Here is an 18,347-nt window from a genome sequence, read left to right as displayed (position 1 = left end):
CAGAAGCAAGGACACGAGAGATTTTCATCGTGTGCACGGTAGATCCAGCTTTCACCTTCCCAAGAAACCGGAGAATTCGATCCTCCATAACTTAAACACTCGAACCAAAAACCGTGTCTTTCTCGCGGCACGCTACCGCAACCCGAGACCACCGTGTTCCACCGTTACGTATTAATTGATACCGGCAACTAGGGATATCATTACTCCCCCGATCATCGTACACTAGCGTCGTCGTTCCCATAATCACGGGACACCGCGGAGAGCGAAAAGGCGAGGCTGTCGAGCCGAGGATTCGATTACGGAATATAGCCTCTCCTGCGAGCAACACGCAACGGGTCGCGATCTAACGTTCACCTGAAAGGGCTCCCTCTCGATTGAGTCGTTTACGTGAACCGCGTTCTCGAGCAGGCCGCTGTTCCCATCGATATCTCAAGCGCGTTTACCGTAAGCACCTTTTAATTCCCATCGCGAGTCCACGGTGACCCGTTACGCCTGCCCTATCCGACCAACTTAGAGCTTTTCCACCCGGTTACACCGTTTCCGACTGCCGAAAGTACAGTTTCACCTCGATAACGTCGCGCTGCGACTTTTCTCTCTCTCTCTCTCTCTCTCCGGCATTTCTGCCGCGATTTCATCCCCGTCGTTCCACACCGTTCGCATCTTTCCTCCGTTTTCTCTCTCCGTAGCGTCGCGTTTTATCCCCACCTCCTAACCTAGATGCAGACCTTTCCCTCCGTATGGGCGCCCGATAACATCCTCCCATTGCTCTCATCGCCGGTCGGTACAGTGACCGAAATAATGATAGGTTTTTTGTTCTTAGTAGGCGATTCGTTAGAATGCATTCGGCGATTTGAAAAGTTTCTAAATTTATGAATTTTGCGACTAGATTAGAAAATATTGTGTCATTTACCTACCGCTTCAAGATCTTGAGATAAAATCAACGGATCATCGAATCATTTCAACGAAAGGATCACGATTTCGTTAGCTTTCTCGCTGGAATCGGTGCTTTTTTTCAAAATCCTGAAATGGTCGATAAATGTACGACCGGATTTGAAACCAGCGTGTCAAAATCTACGGGAAATAACGTGCGACATGTCATAAAAAGAAATCCAACTGTATACAGGGTGTCTCGGTAACTCTGTTACAAAGCGATATCTCCATTATCGTTAATGATACGCGGAAATGCTTGAGGAAGAAATTGTTTGGTTCGAAGGGACACGTGTTGTGGTGGAAATCATTTTTTTTGTAAAGGTCATATTTTTTGAGATTTCTAGGTCATCGATGTTTTTTCAAATGGGATTACATATTTCTATCATTATATCATGATAGCTGAGATCAAGACGAATCTAATAACCTATAATAGCATGTCCTTCATGCGACCTTGGGTACGAAAAATAAAGAAATTTTTAGACATGGACACACATAATGAAATAAGTACAACAGGGAGATCAACAATGAAAAATTTATTGTAATAAATGTTCAAAATTATTTCCATTGACTTCAAGACATTTGATAATTCGATTATGAAAACTCTGAGAGAACATGAAAAATTTATCGTAATAAATGTTCAAAATTATTTCCATTGACTTCAAGACATTTGTTAATTCGATTATGAAAACTCTGAGAGAGCGTCAAACTCCATAACAAAGCGTGATGTCTACCGAAAGGAACATAACATAAACATGCTGACATTTGGTATCAATGAACGCGTTGTCCGTATCTAAAAATTTCTTTATTTTTCGTATCCAAGGTCACACGAAGGTCATGGTATTATAGGTTATTAGATTCGTCTTGATCTTAGCTATCACCATATAACGATAGAAATATGTAATCGTATTTGAAAAAACATCGATGACCTTGAAATCTCAAAAAATATGACCTTTACAAAAAAATGATTTCCACCACAACACGTGTCCCTTCGAACCAAACAATTTATTCCTCAAGCATTTCCGTATATCATTAACGATAATGGAGATATCTCTTTGTAACAGAGTTACCGAGACACCCTATATAGTATTGGATAAATCACAATTTTGTTGGAATACTTGAGGTTTAACAGAAATCTTCGAAGTTATTAACCAGTTAGCTGTGGCGCCTCCATTTCAGAGTGCGCACTTATATGTGTCGCGAGAATCAAGCGATGACGAGTATACTCGTCGAACACAATGTGAGTGTCGCTGTTAAAATATTGGATCAAAAAGACGATTTTATTTGATAAAATTAACAGTTTTATTACTAATATTTACTTATTCACTCGACGTTAACATATACCATATATATAATAAACGAAAAATCCAGAGATAATCGAATACTTATAAAAGTGAAAAATTCAAATTGCTGCTGTAGAAAGAGTGGTATTTAGCAAAGTAAGGAACAATATATAATGGCACTTTGCACGTCGTACACCAATACCGTGATTCTTTTCTAATTTTATTTTTACAACAATGTAAACAACTTCGTGCAGGATTGGCCTCAAAATATTCTGAACATCTTGAAATTTGAGAATATGTTTTTGTTTTCCTTAAAATTACAATTTAAATAGCCAATGGTCGCTACTTCTTACGCACGACGAGTACGCTCGTCGTGTCACAAAATATTGCCATTTCTCCGTGACGAGTATACTCGTCGAACACAGCTAAACTGGTTAAATGGTTGTTATATAAGAAAAACGAGACGAACCGATCACATTGTTTCGGTCACTGTCCGCTGCTCTATGCAAAGAGACTGCGAAGAGAAACCCGTAACTCTGGCCTAATATCTGTGCCCCTTTCCAGGAGAAGACGAACGCGGTGAAGGCGTTGGCGCGCGAGCAATGCGAAGCAGCAGTGCAACTGCAACGGCAGCAACAACTGCAGCAGCACCAGAACGCGTCGCACCATCAGCACCACCAGCAGCAACTACACCGAGGTCCCCTATCGCACCACGCCGGCTACGCGGCCAAAGTCGGCCCCCTCGCCGGCCAGCAGAACGCTGCCGGCCACTCGAGCCACGGCAGAGGCTCTCACTACCAGCACTACCATCATCATCATCATCATCGGCACGTGTCGATGTCGCCGGCACCCATCGCAGCGACGCACAATCACCTGAACGTCAGCACTCACAGGAGCATAGTCACGCCGCCGGACACGCCGGGGGACAGGTCGCCTCCCAGCCCTGGGAACAAGCTGAACAGGTCCCAGCATCTGCCCAGGGAAGCCAGTGGCAGTGTCAGCCCTGGACTACCAGCCGCCACGCTGGACCTTAGCAGTGCTGCGACCACCAATAGCCCCCATGAACTCTCAACTTTGGTCTAGGACCGGGATTCTAGGTTGAGGCTGACGATGTCTCTTCGCGATCGGGATCAGGAGGATCTTGCCTAGAGGAATCGATATTGCTCGCATTTCACGGTGTGGTTCCTTGTGGAACTGTCTCTTCGACAGTCCTGAGTCGATCGAAGGAAGACTTTTTGAACGATGCCGACCTTGATAAGATCGCAACGATCAATTCTTGCAAGCTAATCCACCTCAACCTAGACCCAAGATGGGCCTGAACGAAGACATTGCGTAATCTTCGTGGAATTTTCCTTTCGTTCGTTTCGAGTCAATAATTGGAATCTAACGGTGTAACGTTCTTTAACCTCGCGTTGATCTCGATGTTAAAACAATTGCCTACTACTCGTTCGAAAAGTATAATTGTTTCTTGCCGACTTGTCGGTTGAATAGTGCCTTCGCTGTTAGAAATCCTTATTGGTCAACGGTATTTAACAAGTGACCTTTCTAAAAGAAAATTGATCGGCCATCGATCGAGCAATCGGAAGAGAGATAGCGAAAGGGTTTCTTGCGTGCTTAAAGCTAAACAGTGCGCGAAAAGTTGATCGTTAGCGAGCCTCGTGCTTGGAACTATCGATACGAGTGTGCGAAAGAAGTAAATGTAAAAAAGTATTGAAAGTTGAAACGTTGAATCGAAGTGATTGAGTTGAGAATATTTGCACGTCGAAACTATCAATCGCCCAATGAATTAGGTTAAGCTCCGTGGTGGGCAATTTTTCTGATTCCAAAATACGAGAGTTATTCGAATTTAGTGTGCTATTTCTGTGAATAAGAATAGGATCAAAGTTCGCCCGCCGCCTACGTCTTCTCTAACTCATTGGGACATAGTTTACACCAGCATGGATCTTGCCATTTCTTTATTATTATTATTATGTTTAATCGTACGAAACCTCTAGTCCTAGGTTACTTTCGCTTTCACGAAAGATTAAGGTTTGCGGACTTTGACTATCGCGATTAAGCGATTACAGACTCTTCGTTAAATGTATCTCGAAGTTAGAGAGGTTCGAATCTCGAGATGTGGCGAATTTAATTTAATTACCGGGCGCTTAAAATGTGTCCAATGTTAATTCTTTTCGCTCAACACAGATGCTTCTTTATAAATATCGTCCATTTTTACTTGAAACGTCCACAAAATTTTTCATTCGTTTTATTGTCAGCGGTATCATGTACGCAACGTTTGCACAATATTGCGCATCCTGAGATTCGAACTCCACCAAGATTTCCAGCAAGCATAAATCATCTTGATTTTTATTATTTAAGCATTTATCCTTGAATACGTGTTTGTTCCTTTCCGCGCGGTCTATACTTTAATCACTTCCAATAGCTGCAGTTATTAAGTTGTGAACGGACGTAAGTTTAGACTTAAATGCTTAATATTATTTAAGCGAGCCGACCAACTCGTTGTATAGAAGAATTCGTTCTACAAGAGTAATAGTATTTTTTATTCATAGAGAATCTTTATTTCTTACTCATTAAACATTGTTTTTTTATGCGAACGTATTTATAACATGCCCTAGTTGTAAACTAAAAAAAGTGAAACAATAATTCAGTGCACTAGAATCAAAGTTATAGGATGACTTAGAAAAAAAATCTGCGATATATAATACTTACAAAAATATGTGGCTCACGATTTGAAAGTTACACGGTAACAAATAACAGTACAAAAGTACTTAACTATACAGGGGGTTCCCAGGATTCATGGTGCAATCAGAATGAAGGTGATTCTATACGAATAACCAAGAGAATTGTTTTTTTTCTGGTTTTGCCGTTATTATTGGGGCACGCTGTATACAGTTAATTATCGTAAAATCACCAGACTTGGCGGGTAAAGTGTTTTAAAGAGAATGATACGAATTTGTATTGCAGTAGAATTTTTGTGAATTCTTATTAGCCTGTTTTACAGTTCATTGTTAAGTCGACGTTAACGAAAGTTGGGCCAATGTTTGTGTACATAGTATATAAAAGGATGCAGACTATACAAATGTATCTCGTGTAATTTCCGAGTAATATTTGAAGTGGGTATGGTAAGCGAATGAAAATATGTACATTTTATAAACACCATAAACGTGTACTTTCTACCGGACTTGTAAGTAGTGTAGCAATACAACATTATTATATGTAACACGCGACAATACATGAATTAAATTATTTGTCGGGTCCATGTATAACATGCATAGTACAAAAGTGTTTTAGCTTTATGTACTGGTACTTACTAAATACCAATTTAACTGATGTATTCGGTATGTACCTACTTAAGGGAAAAAAATAAATTATTCTGAACGCACGATGGAGATTCAAGTACAACCAACTGCTACCACATAGAGATTGTAGAACGTGATATTGGTAAGGACTGCAAATAAAACATTTCCGAAAAGTTAGGATATCATTTTCAAGAGAAACTTAATCGCAAAGTGAAGTACACAATCACGAAGATGTCAATCGAACATGTAAACGTTTAAAATAAATGGAAAAGGTTTCCAAAAGTTAATCCTTGGTGATTTAGACTCATCGAACTAAATGGAAGGGCCTTTCTCACCACTGATCGCAGATCTATACGGAGCCCATTGTCGGTGTCCGTGCGGACTCTTCGCAGAGGACAATTCCAAATTGACAAGAGCATCGATTCATCATTGTGAAACTGAAGTATTGTGGACACTTGGAATTCAATTTATTATTGTAAAATAGAATATGTCTTGTAAAGTGTGAAAATAAAAGCGTTTTCTGAAAAATTTATGGCCGTCTGACTTTTCGTTGACTTGTACTACTTGCAAAAATTCAGCATTTTCCTTATACTACAAGTAGTACAGCTTAATAATTATGTCTATTTATGGTATTTGAAAAAATTCTTTTTATTAAGAAAAAAGATGCAACTTCAGACATCTAGGTATACAAGATTTTTGCCACATGCTTTCTTATTTGTGGATGTGTAGTAATAAATATATATAATAAAATACGAAAAATTAGAGAAACAAAATATTTGTACATTACTAGCGTATGAATCTTTACTAGTGTATGAATATTCGTCAGATACAGGAATGTTCAGAAAAATCTTTTACATCTATTTTATACTATAAATCCCTATTTATTATTACAAAAATATAGAAAAAAATGCATACTTGATGCATTGATTCTTGCTATAAGGAAAATATATGTGTGAAAAGTAGTATGAAACTGTCAATTTTGGGAACATTACAAAAATGTTTAGGAAAATATCTTGCATCTATATACTATATAAAAAAAACATCTATTTATTATTGTAAATATCGGGGACTAATAAATCTTACTACTTCTGGTATGAGATTCAGTGCAAAATCCAGCACGAATCAATCCTCGATTAGACGATAATAACGCCTCTTGTGGCAATATTTAGAAGCTCTGTTCAGGGTTCGTGCAGCACCAATTAGTAAATGGCAAAACGCAGAAACTACTAGCTAAATAGTGGCGCCTCTTGTGGTGAAATTTGGAAGTCCTGTTTTGACTAGCAGTTTCAGCGTTTTGCCATTTACTAATTGGCGCTATATAGCGATTTTAAAAAATCTTCTTGATTCTGCAGCAAGCGACGCTACTATCATTTAAAATTATATATTCTTTGGAATTCAAAAAATGGAAAGACTAACAGAATTTTACTGTAACTATTGGTTCATCGTCCAACTTTTAATAAATTTTGTTACACTCTTTGATTCAAATTTACATTAGATAATACATACTATTGTATGTATATACAGGGTCTTCCAAAATTACGTTATTTCCGGAAAATGAGGAGTTTCTGAGGGCATTTAAAGTAACTTTTTCCTTAGCGCAAATGCAAATGCAAACTTTGTTTATAAGTTATTAACGAAAAACACTGATCAATGAGAGGCGAGTTCGGCTATCTCGCACCAACTAATCTCGCCTCACATTTAGAGCAGAATTAAAGCAGAGTCCATAATAGTTTTCTCAATTGTATTTTATATCCAATTAGGGCGTATTGTTCAATAATTCGCGTTTTTAGAGTTTTAGAGCAGCACCTTCTGCAGATTTCGTGTCGCTTTAAAGCAGATTTAGAACAGATTTTGTGCTGTTTTAGAGCAGACGTAGAGTAGATTTTATGCTGTTATAGAGTAGATTTACAGAAAATTAAAAGCTGGTTTAGAGCACATTTGAACTGTTTTATAGCAGATTTCTCGTCGGTGTGGACACTCACACATAGAGCCCACTAGGTTCGTTTTGTCTCTCTTGATAATCTCCCGTTCTCTTTCTAAAGCAACTGCGCAGAATGGTGGGGATAAAAAGGTTCTTGAATTGGGAGGAGAAAAAGCTGTTGAATTAAGAGACGACTGTACTTAATCGCCTATATTGCTCTAAAACATATACAACAATAATATATAAACATTGAAATTATGAAGAGCTATTAACATGCTTCTTACACATAAAATACTTCAAGGATCTACGATGTATAGGCAAGCCTTACATTAAAGAATAGTTCTTCTTATATTCTCTATCTTTAATTAAAAAATTCGAATGCTTATTGTTCAAATTCTGTACATTTTAAGCGAGGTAGACAAAAATGTGGTTACGCTCTTGCATCGTTGAGGGTTGTCGGTACTCTCACTTCGATTCCATTTAATTCTTTAGTCATAACTATCTGGCAGCCTAAACGCGACCTAAAATGATAATACCTTTATAAACATGTAGAAAGTTTCTGTGGAATCTAGCAGACAGTATTTGAAATTCAATACTCTAACTTGGCTAACATTGCCAAACTTCAAATAAATCTTATCTTGCAAATTTATTCTACTTCTTCATCTTACTTTCATGAGATTCGATGCAGGGAAAAACTTTATAAAAAAACTACAATACATAGAATAAATTCTCCTATTTTGTTTAATATCCTTTGTCACAAGTTCCTTTAAAGGATCGAGGACATGCATAAAGATCTGTAGTCTAATGGAATTAATAAAAAAGCTAATAGAAGAAATTAAAAATTATTTCCAACTTACGTATCTGTTAATTCATATGCTAAGTCCAACATGTCCAATTCTTCATCTGTTGGTTTGTCAGGAAGAGTGTCGTAAACTTCTTTTGGAAATATTAAATGACATGTACTGCAAGTTAGGGTTCCTTCACAAGCTCCTATAGAAGTTTACAACATAGTAATTTGTTTCGAACACAGATAATCATAAAATAAAAACATTTTTTATTTGAATGAAATGAATTTGTTAAAAATCTTTCAACTCGCCATAGCCATCCAAATCTATTTCATTGTTTACAACAATATCTAAAATAGTATCTCCCTCTTTTCCTTTTGCCTTAATCTTTTCTCCATTTGCCTTGATAAATGTTATGTTGACTCTGAAAATATTTGTAATAAAAAGATAGCAATCTAAATCGCAATTTTTTCAAATTTTCCGTTATATCCATTTTTAGAACAATTTGTAATCAAACTTATGTTTATTAAAGTTTAGAATTCAATTCGAATCTGAATTATCCTCATTTAATTGCAATTCGGTATAGCGATAATTTTACGTCGTTCATTTGTCCGAGTGTAGAAAAAGTGCAATAATCTTTTTGGAGGCATAACCTTGACGTTATGCTGAAACTAATTATTAGGTAGCAATCGCAACAATTAAAAAAACTGAGATAAGAGAGGGAAAAAGTGAATGTCGTCACTTACTCCTGTTTTTCCGAAAGCGGTTGAGTGGTCGAGGTTTGTCTTATCGCTTGGAAGGAGGACAACGTCGTGTTGTTTTTGTATTTCGAATAATGTGAAGCAACATTGAAGAACGCCGTCGACATTCGTTGAAACTTATTTAATAGCGCCATTTTTTCGTTGAAATACCATAGGTGGAGGATGGCAATTTCACCGAACACCGTGACCAAGTCGATGAAACTGAGAACTGGACGGAGCTATATTGACTTCGAGTACTTTCGCAACATTCTTTCTGGGCGGTATACCGTATACTTTAACTTATCCCTAAACGGTAGGTTATGAAACACTTGACACGTGTGACGTTACTGAGCACGTGTCATAACATCCTCAACTCTCTATTTTGGCGACAGAGGTACATCAACCATAGAGGATGTGGCAGATGTAAATCATTGACATTTTCTATTTTATCGACAATTTTTAATATCGATTGAGTTAATGAATTATGTTAATAAAATTTTTGCCACCTTGTAAATGTTAATACAATTATTGTTACTTACCAACGAGTAATCAATTTATAATAAATCTTTTTAGAGTGAGCACGATTATACGAAACGGGAATAATTTATTTTTTTTATTAGTTTAATAATTTCATATTAAAATATTAAATATTTAATTAAACTATAAGTATCGAGAGTGGAAATATTACAATGAATTAATGCGCACCGCTCGAAACAATTAGGAGATGTGTGGAAGTTGCGACAACGAGATGCAAATTGTACAAATTTAACTATACGCTCCTAATGTACAACAAATGTTTTCGTCATTGTGCTCCATAGCGTCTTTGAGATTATATTCAACTGTATTTCATGTGGAATAAAGTTTTAGGTTAAACGAACATCCACGCGTAACTTATTATGTGAACCATAATATATCATGGAGCATTCTTGCGAAATAGACACATTACATTTGGTTAAGCCATATAAAAATTTGGATACTGTTTTACAAGAGATTTCGAATTATCTTCGTCATTGGTATCGGGAAAAAGGACAGTGTACGATGCCACGAATTTTTGCGCAAGTGGTGCGCCAAGCGGCCAAATAACGTGATCAGCTCTACTATAGAATGGACTAGAACCCACGTCCAATTCAGTTCAATTACTAATTCACAAATAAGATACAGAAATAGGTTACTTCAAATAACCAAGATAGTAACTATCATTTCACAGCCTATTAAGAATAAAGCACGGCTCGATTAAAAGGTTAAGGAACGTTATATTAAAGCCTGGCGAGCGTGTGACAGAAAAATACATTGAACGATTTGTTCACCGCTATACAGTGCATAATTGTCCGTGGCACGATTCCGCTCGTTATCCCTTCGCGTGGACAAATTTGAAATGTGTCGCCACAATCGCCGTATCACGTTCGTTTGACGAGTATCGGATACCGATCGGGCGGCTTGCGAAGCCGTTTGGTCAATAAGAAATAGCTCGCGAAACTTGGGAAAGCATAATGTGCATGTCGACGCGAACAGTGTATCGTGCGTCAGTGCTGAACACGGTGCGTGTGTAACGAAGTTCTATCGTGAACGATAGAGAAAACCATCGATTATAGCAATGATAGCGTACTACAAACGAGGAGAGAGCTACGTTATCCTGCATTGACGAAGAGGGAATAGTCGCAGGAGGGTGTTATATTTCTATCGGCGTGGAAAAGGTCAAACTTTGTCCGGATTCTATGCGATGTACCGGCGCCCCACCCCCGCAGACTGCTTGTCCTTTAAATCTAACCCCTTCGGACGCATTCGAGGGTAGCACGCCGCTGTCGTACTATGCGTGAACATTATCAGCACTGTCATTACTTGCAGGTAAGTCACGATCGCGTTGTCAACACGTTTTAGCGAGTCGAAGATAATTATGTCGTAGTCGCGGAGTAATTACGAATTGCACCGCAAACTCTAATAGCATCCTTAGGGAGCCATGTCGTTTTTTAATAGTGCTGTATGTTGTGTTCGATCGTAAAAGCTAGAGAAAAAAGTGCGTCCAGGTAAGTCAATCCCGGCGGATAAAAGAAATTTTGATCGGGACGTTTATCGTTAGTCCTTGCCTCGACTGATCAATCGATTGTCAATATGCGCAATGTATAAAGTACTTCGTAGTACACGTCGTATTTACAACGCTGTTGTGCCCTCTGAATACAAACGGCCGATTGATTGTTGCCGGTTAAATCGAACAATATTAATCACCGGATGGAGTTCGCTCGTGCAGAATGATATGAAGTGCTCGTCATGACAAAACGTTCGTGGCACTGTGAAAAAGTTTCGAACAGTGCTAGATGTGCTTTAAAGAATTATTTTCGGCAATGGAAACAAACGTATACGAAATATTTTATTTATTTTCATTTTATTTTTAACTTATGATAAATTTTCACAGGGAAAATTAACTTCTTTTTAACTCGAGTTATTTCTCATTTATTTTGTATGTTATATCACTGTGTACATGTTTGTTATTCATTTTGCAGAACTTACTAGTCTTGCAGTAATACCTTCCCATTACTAAAAAGTTCCAAAGTGTTTGTTACGCACGCTTCTTCTGCGGATCTATGACTTAACTCTACAGTTGGAATCAACGAATTCAACATGTATGCGTTAAAGATGCAAGTTGCCTGCCAAGACGAAGGCAGTGGGGAGCCAGACGATCCCAGTAGTCATCATCAAGAACCTGTTAGACCTCCGGCACAAGATTGCAGCTCGTTTGATATTGTTAGAGCCACACAGGTAAAAGAGACCGCATCGAATACATATTATACATATGTGTTTTCTATGGTTTTGTTTCTGAACTTGTTTCTTTCAGTATGGAGCCCTGGATCGTGTAACAGAACTAGTAGAAGCTGGCGCGGATGTAAATCAACCAGATTCAGAAACTGTAACATTATTACATTGGGCTGCTATAAACAATCGAAAAGATATAGTAAAGTATCTTATTGCAAAGGGGGCTGTTGTCGATGCAATTGGCGGAGAACTTGATTCCACACCTTTGCACTGGGCTACAAGGTGAACGTTACATTGTAGATCTGTAAGTTTCGTTAATGTGGATGTACTAACGGATTGAAATATCTTGTTTTCAGGCAAGGTCACCTGTCCACAGTGGTGATATTAATGAGAGCAGGCGCCGATCCTACTCTTAGAGACTCGGAAGGATTCTCCTGTATCCATTTAGCAGCACAATTTGGTCATACATCGATTGTTGCTTATCTAGTCGCAAAGGGAGTAAATCCTAACATGCCAGATAGAAGCGCGATGACACCCCTTATGTGGAGTGCCTACAAAGTAAATAGGTAATGCGAAAACGCGATAGGCTTATCTAACTCCAAATGGATTCTATTGGAATCATATTGCATCTATGACTCTGAAGTCTTTCCTTTTACAGTCTAGACCCGACAAGATTGTTATTAACGTTAGGAGCGTCTCACTCGCTCGCAGACAATTTCCATGGCAATACAGCTCTGCACTGGGCCATCATAGCCGAGAACAGTACAGCGATATCTACGTTGGTCCACCATGGCGCGTCTTTGGACGTTCCCAATATCCGCGACGAGACACCGATGACGTTATTAGGTCGTCATATCGGTGCTGCTTGGTTGGGACACAAAATTAGTCAAGAGATCCGCGAGAAACAAGGCAGAACTAGAACATGGTGTAGAGATAAGGTACCAGTCATATTTGCAATCAGCAGCATTCTTTATTTTATATTCTGAATTTTTGCTTCTTCCAGAGAATGCGCTGGTACTGTATGGTCAGTTCGCCATTTATAATTTTTTATCTAATCGGAATAATTCTTCAGAGCGGACTGGATTATCTAGTAAAATTAGGTGCCTTTGTCACTCTTTACATAGCGTTATACTTAGCTAATCATTTTATCTTCGACGAACGATTGTTTCATATTGTACCGATGTCAGTTTACTTAGCTACGAAGGTGAGTTTGCGTACACGATTCCTCTTAACATACATACACGCAGGCCGATGATCGTGATAGAAAAAATTTATCGAATCGGACCGTAACTTCCATCTATCTTGAACAGATAATAAAAGATGTCTTATCGCAAGGACGTGTCTCAGATAACGCATACCAAGAAATGTATTGAGAGCTTTTTTAGTTAATATTATCGAATACACAAACAGTTCTTCCATGTAATATCTGCATGACGAATGTTTATCGTTACATGTTTACGTAAATTCTGTATGATTCCAGATTGTTCTTTTGTTACAGATGTGGATATACGTTACGTGGGTATTCTGGTTGGGCATACACGCTACGTGGTATTTGTGGTTATTGTTGGTAGGCGGTTCGGTACCGTTGTGGATATGTTTTTTACAGTCCTGGAGAGGCGATCCTGGTGTAATTACAGCGACGCACGAAGACAAGCTGAATGTAAGCCTTTTTAGAGAATGCAGTTCAGGAATTGATTTTAGCTATAAAATAGTACTGGATCCTCTTAACGTTCAACTATTTGCAGACAATTATAGAGTTAGCAGAGTCGGGTGGTTTCGAGCCCCAATCGTTCTGCAGTAGTTGTTTAGTCAGAAGGCCCATGCGATCCAAGCATTGTTCCACGTGTGATCGATGCGTGGCACGTTTCGATCATCATTGCCCGTGGGTCAATAACTGTATTGGTAAGCTAATAGAAGCGAAACAGGACAGAGGAGTGCTCTGCCATGTCTACTAAGTAATCGCGTATTACAGCTTAAACAACGTCCGTCGAGTCTAGACAATCTAATCTCTTTATATATCAAATTCAAACAGTTTAATCGTACCGCGCAATACTTCTGACGCTCTCTTTCTCTTTTACACATGATTTGTAGGTGCACACAACCACAAGTATTTCCTGGGGTTTTTAGCGTCACTATTAGGACTCTGTATCGTTGTTTTATCCGCTAGTGTACAATATTGGCAGTTCGAATGTTGGACAAACTTAACGAATGGCCACACTGCTGATAACTATCTTGTTGCCGCGGCTACCTGCGACGCGTGGGTGATGTGGATCACTGTTAATACATCCTTGCATTTCTTCTGGGTTGGCACGTTGTTAGCGTGCCAGTGTTATCAGGTAGAATGTTCCTTCCAGTTCCACCAAAAATATGCCATTACGAGATTACTTTTGAATAGACATTAACTTTGTAACATCCTTGCCAAGTTGAAGATCTAATGCATCTTGTTGTTAATTAGATAATGGTTCTCGGAATGACAACGAACGAGCGTATGAATGCTGGGCGATATACGCACTTCAAGCAAGGAAATCCCTTCCATCGCGGAGCCCTTCAGAATGCTGCCGACTTCTGCAACGTTAGCTTCTGCGGGGTGAAGGCGAAACCCAGCTCAGACTGGCTGCACAGTTTTGATCACAAACAGAGCATCGAGAAGTTGCCATTGCTCGCTACCAAGGACAACTACCAGTACATATAAATCATCTGTCGATGAGGAAAAAGAACTGTTACGGGTGACGCGTTCATTCCAGCCGTCAGAAGCTAAAACTGTGTCATATCATTTCTGCCTGAAGCATTCTCTGGGCCACTAAACAGAGTTACTCCGCAAAAAGTAGTTTTTGCACAAGTGAGTTCGTTGTTCCAGTGATTTTTGCGTATACAGATATTGAATTGGAAGTAATTTTCGTACACAGTCAGATGAGCCACGGGACTTTGAAAATGCGTCTATTGTAAAAGACTGTTCTACGACCGTAAGTATGCGTGTCCTCCCATTGCCATCATTTTTCCGTATTTTCTATCGTACGAGCATCGAACGATATGCACAAGTACTTTGAACAATATTTTCGAAAAGATCGCTCAGCGAGCTCTTTTTTTGGCCACCTGTATTTATTCGAATCTATTCTCCCGACGGGATTAACGATAATTTACAATGTAAATATACAATATGTTTCACATGTAAGCGCAACGTAATCATTAAACGTGAATACGTTAACATTTTTTTCCAAGAATTGTCTTTAGTTATCCGTAGCACCGTGGAAGAGATAAAAAATATCAACCTGGTTCGAATTATAACACTGTTCAACAAAATTGTAATTTTGCTTTTTGACAACCGGTAGACAATTCATACAACTATAATCTAAATGTTTGTAATGTTGTATTTGTGTGTGGAAAACTGTTCGGAAAGCAAGAAAAATTCGTCTTTTATAAAATTAAATTTCTCAGAAAATAAGGAGAAAGTTATATGAATTGCCTATTGCTTAGTAAAACGCAAGACTGACGTTGAATAGTGTCATTTCTGCGCGAACAGTAATATTTCAATCATATCGAAGAACAATATATATCTTTGTAAGAAAGAACCATGACAGTCAGTTCTATGAGAAAACTATACGATGTACTTTTTAATGATATTATTTATTATAATTGTTTGTACTTTGTAGCTTTTAAACGTCGTAGAAATACATCCACGGATGAAAGACGAACAGCAAATTTTTGCTAAACGCCTTTCAAAAACAGCAATTCTGTATTACATTCGAACAGTTCGGAACTTCAGAAAGAAAAACATAGAAGAAGTGCTGGTCATGAGCGTATACATAACATCTATGTATATACCTATATAAGGAAACTAAGTTTAAGGATTTCAATTAAGCAGCTAAAAAACGAACACGCTGCGTAACCAGATTACGATAGATAATTTGAATTGCATATTACCGTTGGCTGTATAATCTGTTCTTTCGTATCTATGAGTAAGTTCACCAGTTTTAAGTGCCACGCTTGTATTCTTCAATGGACATCCAATACCTATGTAACTCTTTACACTTCTAATCTCGTAAGGTTTGATTAACGTTGTTGCGTCTAATCCGTGATTAATTGCATTGCGCAAACGAGAAATGGTGAACATTTTAACGATAGCAATATAAAAATATTTACAAAATAGCGTATACATAACAAATTGTTTACAATGTCTGTTCCAATGGGTGTCACACACGTGAATAATATTGTCAAATTTTCGAGAATCTATCTTATTACTTGTACGTAGTGATTTAACAGAAAAATTGAAAACTAAAAGAATGGTCTGATGCAGACACAGAACGAAACTTTTTTGTACGACAATTACAAAGGCGACGATTAAGCGTACGTTACAGGTATTAACTTGTGGTCAAGTTCAATGTTCTTTCACATTCCAAAACATGTACTCGCGCCTATAATTGTAAATTACTTCTTTTACTTAAATATTAGTACACCGTTCAGACGCGTCTATGTATCTTACCGGTTTGAATTGTCAGCCACTGAAAATGTATTCGAACGAAACACCGTATACTGTTAAGGTTGCAGACACCCACGTCAATTCCAGTTTTTATCATTATTAGAAACAACAGCTGTGACAGTTGCGTTGTACGCACAATTACTGTGAAAAAAGAAGTAAAATTGTATAATTGAATTGCAACCTTAACAGAATCGACTTAATTGGTATCGAACGAGGTTCCATTTTGTCAAGTTTCAGTAGGTGATTTTTTGTCAATGGTTACCGATTGTTACTACCACAGATTCCCATTGACGGAGTGCGGGTATTACATATTTGACATCGCATTTCGAATAGGTGCCTAAATGTTTCATCGTTGTCCTACACACAATGTTGTAGAAAATCGATGAAACCTGTCAGCTGTATTTTAAGTTTTGATAATAACACAAATTCTCAGTAGTGTCTAGAAAACAAATACACAATGTAAAAACTTGGTTGTGTTTGGTCTGTGTTCGAAGTGTTTTCGCGATAAAGCAGGTATGGAATAGCAATTGTATCTTTATGATTTTTATCGATTGTATCATAGAACTTTCACTGGTCTCAGGCTAGTTTTAATTGTGTACGACTGATTATAATTTTATGTACAGATCATTTGGTTTCATTATACGATAATGTAAATAGTCAGGTATTTTATTTTGATAGTTTGATCGCCTTATACTTTTTTTTTCTAATGCACCTGTGTACAGAAGAGAATTGACTTTCTGTACATTCTGTCCTGTGTATCATTATTAAATGGGAGAGATCACTTGTTCCCATAATTGGGCCGCTTGTACAGAACGTTAAAAACATGGATTTTCCACGAAACGTTGAAGAGTCCGCATAGGGTTAAGAGAGTCAATGATATTAATTCAGAATCGAATACTCGATTGTCGGAATTCACTTGAAGAAACATGTGTATAAATATTCTAAATACAAGCGTAAGTTAAGCGTAAATTGATTTGTACCAGACTGTTCGATTAACCGTCGAAACGAATGCGTTTGTTAGGTGTAACTTTCTTTTTTAAATGTATTTATGCATATTTCCGTTCTAGTCTGACCGATATTAGGGGTAACACGACGTTTAGGATTTTATTTAACGATTAACAATAAACCCTCGGAAAACGGTAGTTACAGACTTCATGAGCGAAAATGTCCAGATCCATACAGGTTATAATTTATCAATGTTTTTAGATACTGCATCATCAGCTTTTAAGATATCTAATTTTTTACTTCAACAACTTTTTCGTGTTTTATTTTTGAATGCTATATGAACATTGTAGAATATTCTGTAGACTTTATAAAAACATTTTGGAGTGAAAAATACCTCATAACTGAATTCTTTAGTTAGCTTGTTAGCTGTTAGAAACTAAAGGGCGTGAAGCCTTTGGGGGTCGCAACAGACCTAGGCACCGCCGTCCGAGGGTTAATGGTTATCATATTCCGTAAGTGTGCGCGATGAACACTTATCTAACAGTGATCTCCGTTTACGAACGATTCGGGAAACCAAGAATGCATTTGAACATTTTGAGAAACATACACGCAATGAACGAACAAATATACAATACAACACGGAACAAATTTTTATAATTCATGTTTTGACATATTTTACTTGTGCGTTGCGAATGGATGGTGCAGGGGGAGATGTCGACGGCGCAATTAAAACATGACAGACACGCGAGCACCTGGATATATAGATTGTAGTTGATGAAACAAAGAAAAGAAAAGGTGTTTCCGGTGAAAGGACATTAAATGTAATCTTGTAAAACACTTTTTGCGACTTGTTACACATTTGGAATATACATAATAATGCCTCCTTGCGAACGATACACGTCGCGTAGACCAGCTTACAGCTGCTGTATCGAATCTTGCTAGACTAAACTAAACCGTTCTAATATACTTCCAACCGAATCGATGTAAATATATCCGTTTTTCCGTTCACTTCGAACAATTTAGCGGGACACGTTGGAAGTCTAAGAAATTTTGGTAAATAATTGCGGAATTAAATCAAAATAACTATGTGTCATAAAATGAATAAAAAGGAAAATGATCAATCGTTTGCTTGTCATTCGTCGACTCCAAAATTTTCTCAAGAGACCCGAAATGCATTTTTATAGTCTCATACCGGTTGTATACGGTAATTCTTGTTACTTCA

General features: G+C 37.9%; 3 protein-coding genes across 7 annotated transcripts in view; 2 read left to right on the top strand and 1 right to left on the bottom strand.

The window, feature by feature from the left end:
• Nucleotides 1-6,039, top strand: part of LOC117218415 (uncharacterized) — a 73,769-nt gene extending 67,730 nt beyond the window's left edge. For both annotated transcript variants that reach the window (XM_033466763.2, XM_033466762.2), the window contains exon 5: nucleotides 2,775-6,039. In XM_033466763.2, coding sequence (XP_033322654.1) covers nucleotides 2,775-3,293 — 519 coding nt within the window. In that variant the 3' untranslated portion in view covers nucleotides 3,294-6,039. The remainder of the gene's footprint in view (nucleotides 1-2,774) is intronic.
• A 1,574-nt stretch (nucleotides 6,040-7,613) lies between these two features.
• On the bottom strand, nucleotides 7,614-9,408 carry Fdx2 (Adrenodoxin-like protein 2, mitochondrial Ferredoxin 2). Of its 2 annotated transcripts, XR_004489765.2 has the most exons (5): nucleotides 8,962-9,408; nucleotides 8,527-8,639; nucleotides 8,288-8,420; nucleotides 7,759-7,951; nucleotides 7,614-7,648 (listed from the first exon to the last, which is right to left on the bottom strand). XR_004489765.2 is itself a non-coding variant. In XM_033466760.2 (4 exons), the coding sequence occupies exons 1-4, from the start codon at nucleotides 9,108-9,110 to the stop codon at nucleotides 7,861-7,863; spliced, it is 486 nt and encodes a 161-aa protein (XP_033322651.2). In that variant the 5' UTR covers nucleotides 9,111-9,406; the 3' UTR covers nucleotides 7,614-7,860. The 2 variants fall into 2 exon arrangements, 1 of the variants encoding a protein (XP_033322651.2); XM_033466760.2 differs by having other exon boundaries at nucleotides 7,614-7,951; nucleotides 8,962-9,406.
• Nucleotides 9,409-10,276: 868 nt separating this feature from the next.
• Hip14 (palmitoyltransferase Hip14) lies at nucleotides 10,277-18,246 on the top strand. 3 transcript variants are annotated; one of them, XM_033466932.2, is made up of 10 exons: nucleotides 10,277-10,800; nucleotides 11,454-11,709; nucleotides 11,786-11,985; nucleotides 12,060-12,269; nucleotides 12,347-12,641; nucleotides 12,707-12,907; nucleotides 13,202-13,363; nucleotides 13,449-13,605; nucleotides 13,795-14,039; nucleotides 14,159-18,246. In XM_033466932.2, exons 2-10 carry the CDS (start codon nucleotides 11,572-11,574, stop codon nucleotides 14,393-14,395), a joined length of 1,845 nt encoding a protein of 614 aa, XP_033322823.2. In that variant the 5' UTR covers nucleotides 10,277-10,800; nucleotides 11,454-11,571; the 3' UTR covers nucleotides 14,396-18,246. The 3 variants fall into 3 exon arrangements, with proteins under 3 accessions (XP_033322823.2, XP_033322824.2, XP_076377049.1); XM_033466933.2 differs by having other exon boundaries at nucleotides 10,281-10,800; nucleotides 12,362-12,641; XM_076520934.1 differs by lacking the exon at nucleotides 10,277-10,800 and adding an exon at nucleotides 10,843-10,979.
• Nucleotides 18,247-18,347: the final 101 nt, after the last annotated feature.

This window comes from Megalopta genalis, chromosome 4 (genome assembly GCF_051020955.1).
Source record: "Megalopta genalis isolate 19385.01 chromosome 4, iyMegGena1_principal, whole genome shotgun sequence".
Classification (NCBI taxonomy): domain Eukaryota; kingdom Metazoa; phylum Arthropoda; class Insecta; order Hymenoptera; family Halictidae; genus Megalopta; species Megalopta genalis.
The sequence above is the reverse complement of the archived record's forward strand: the minus strand, read 5'-3'. Positions and strand labels throughout refer to the sequence as shown.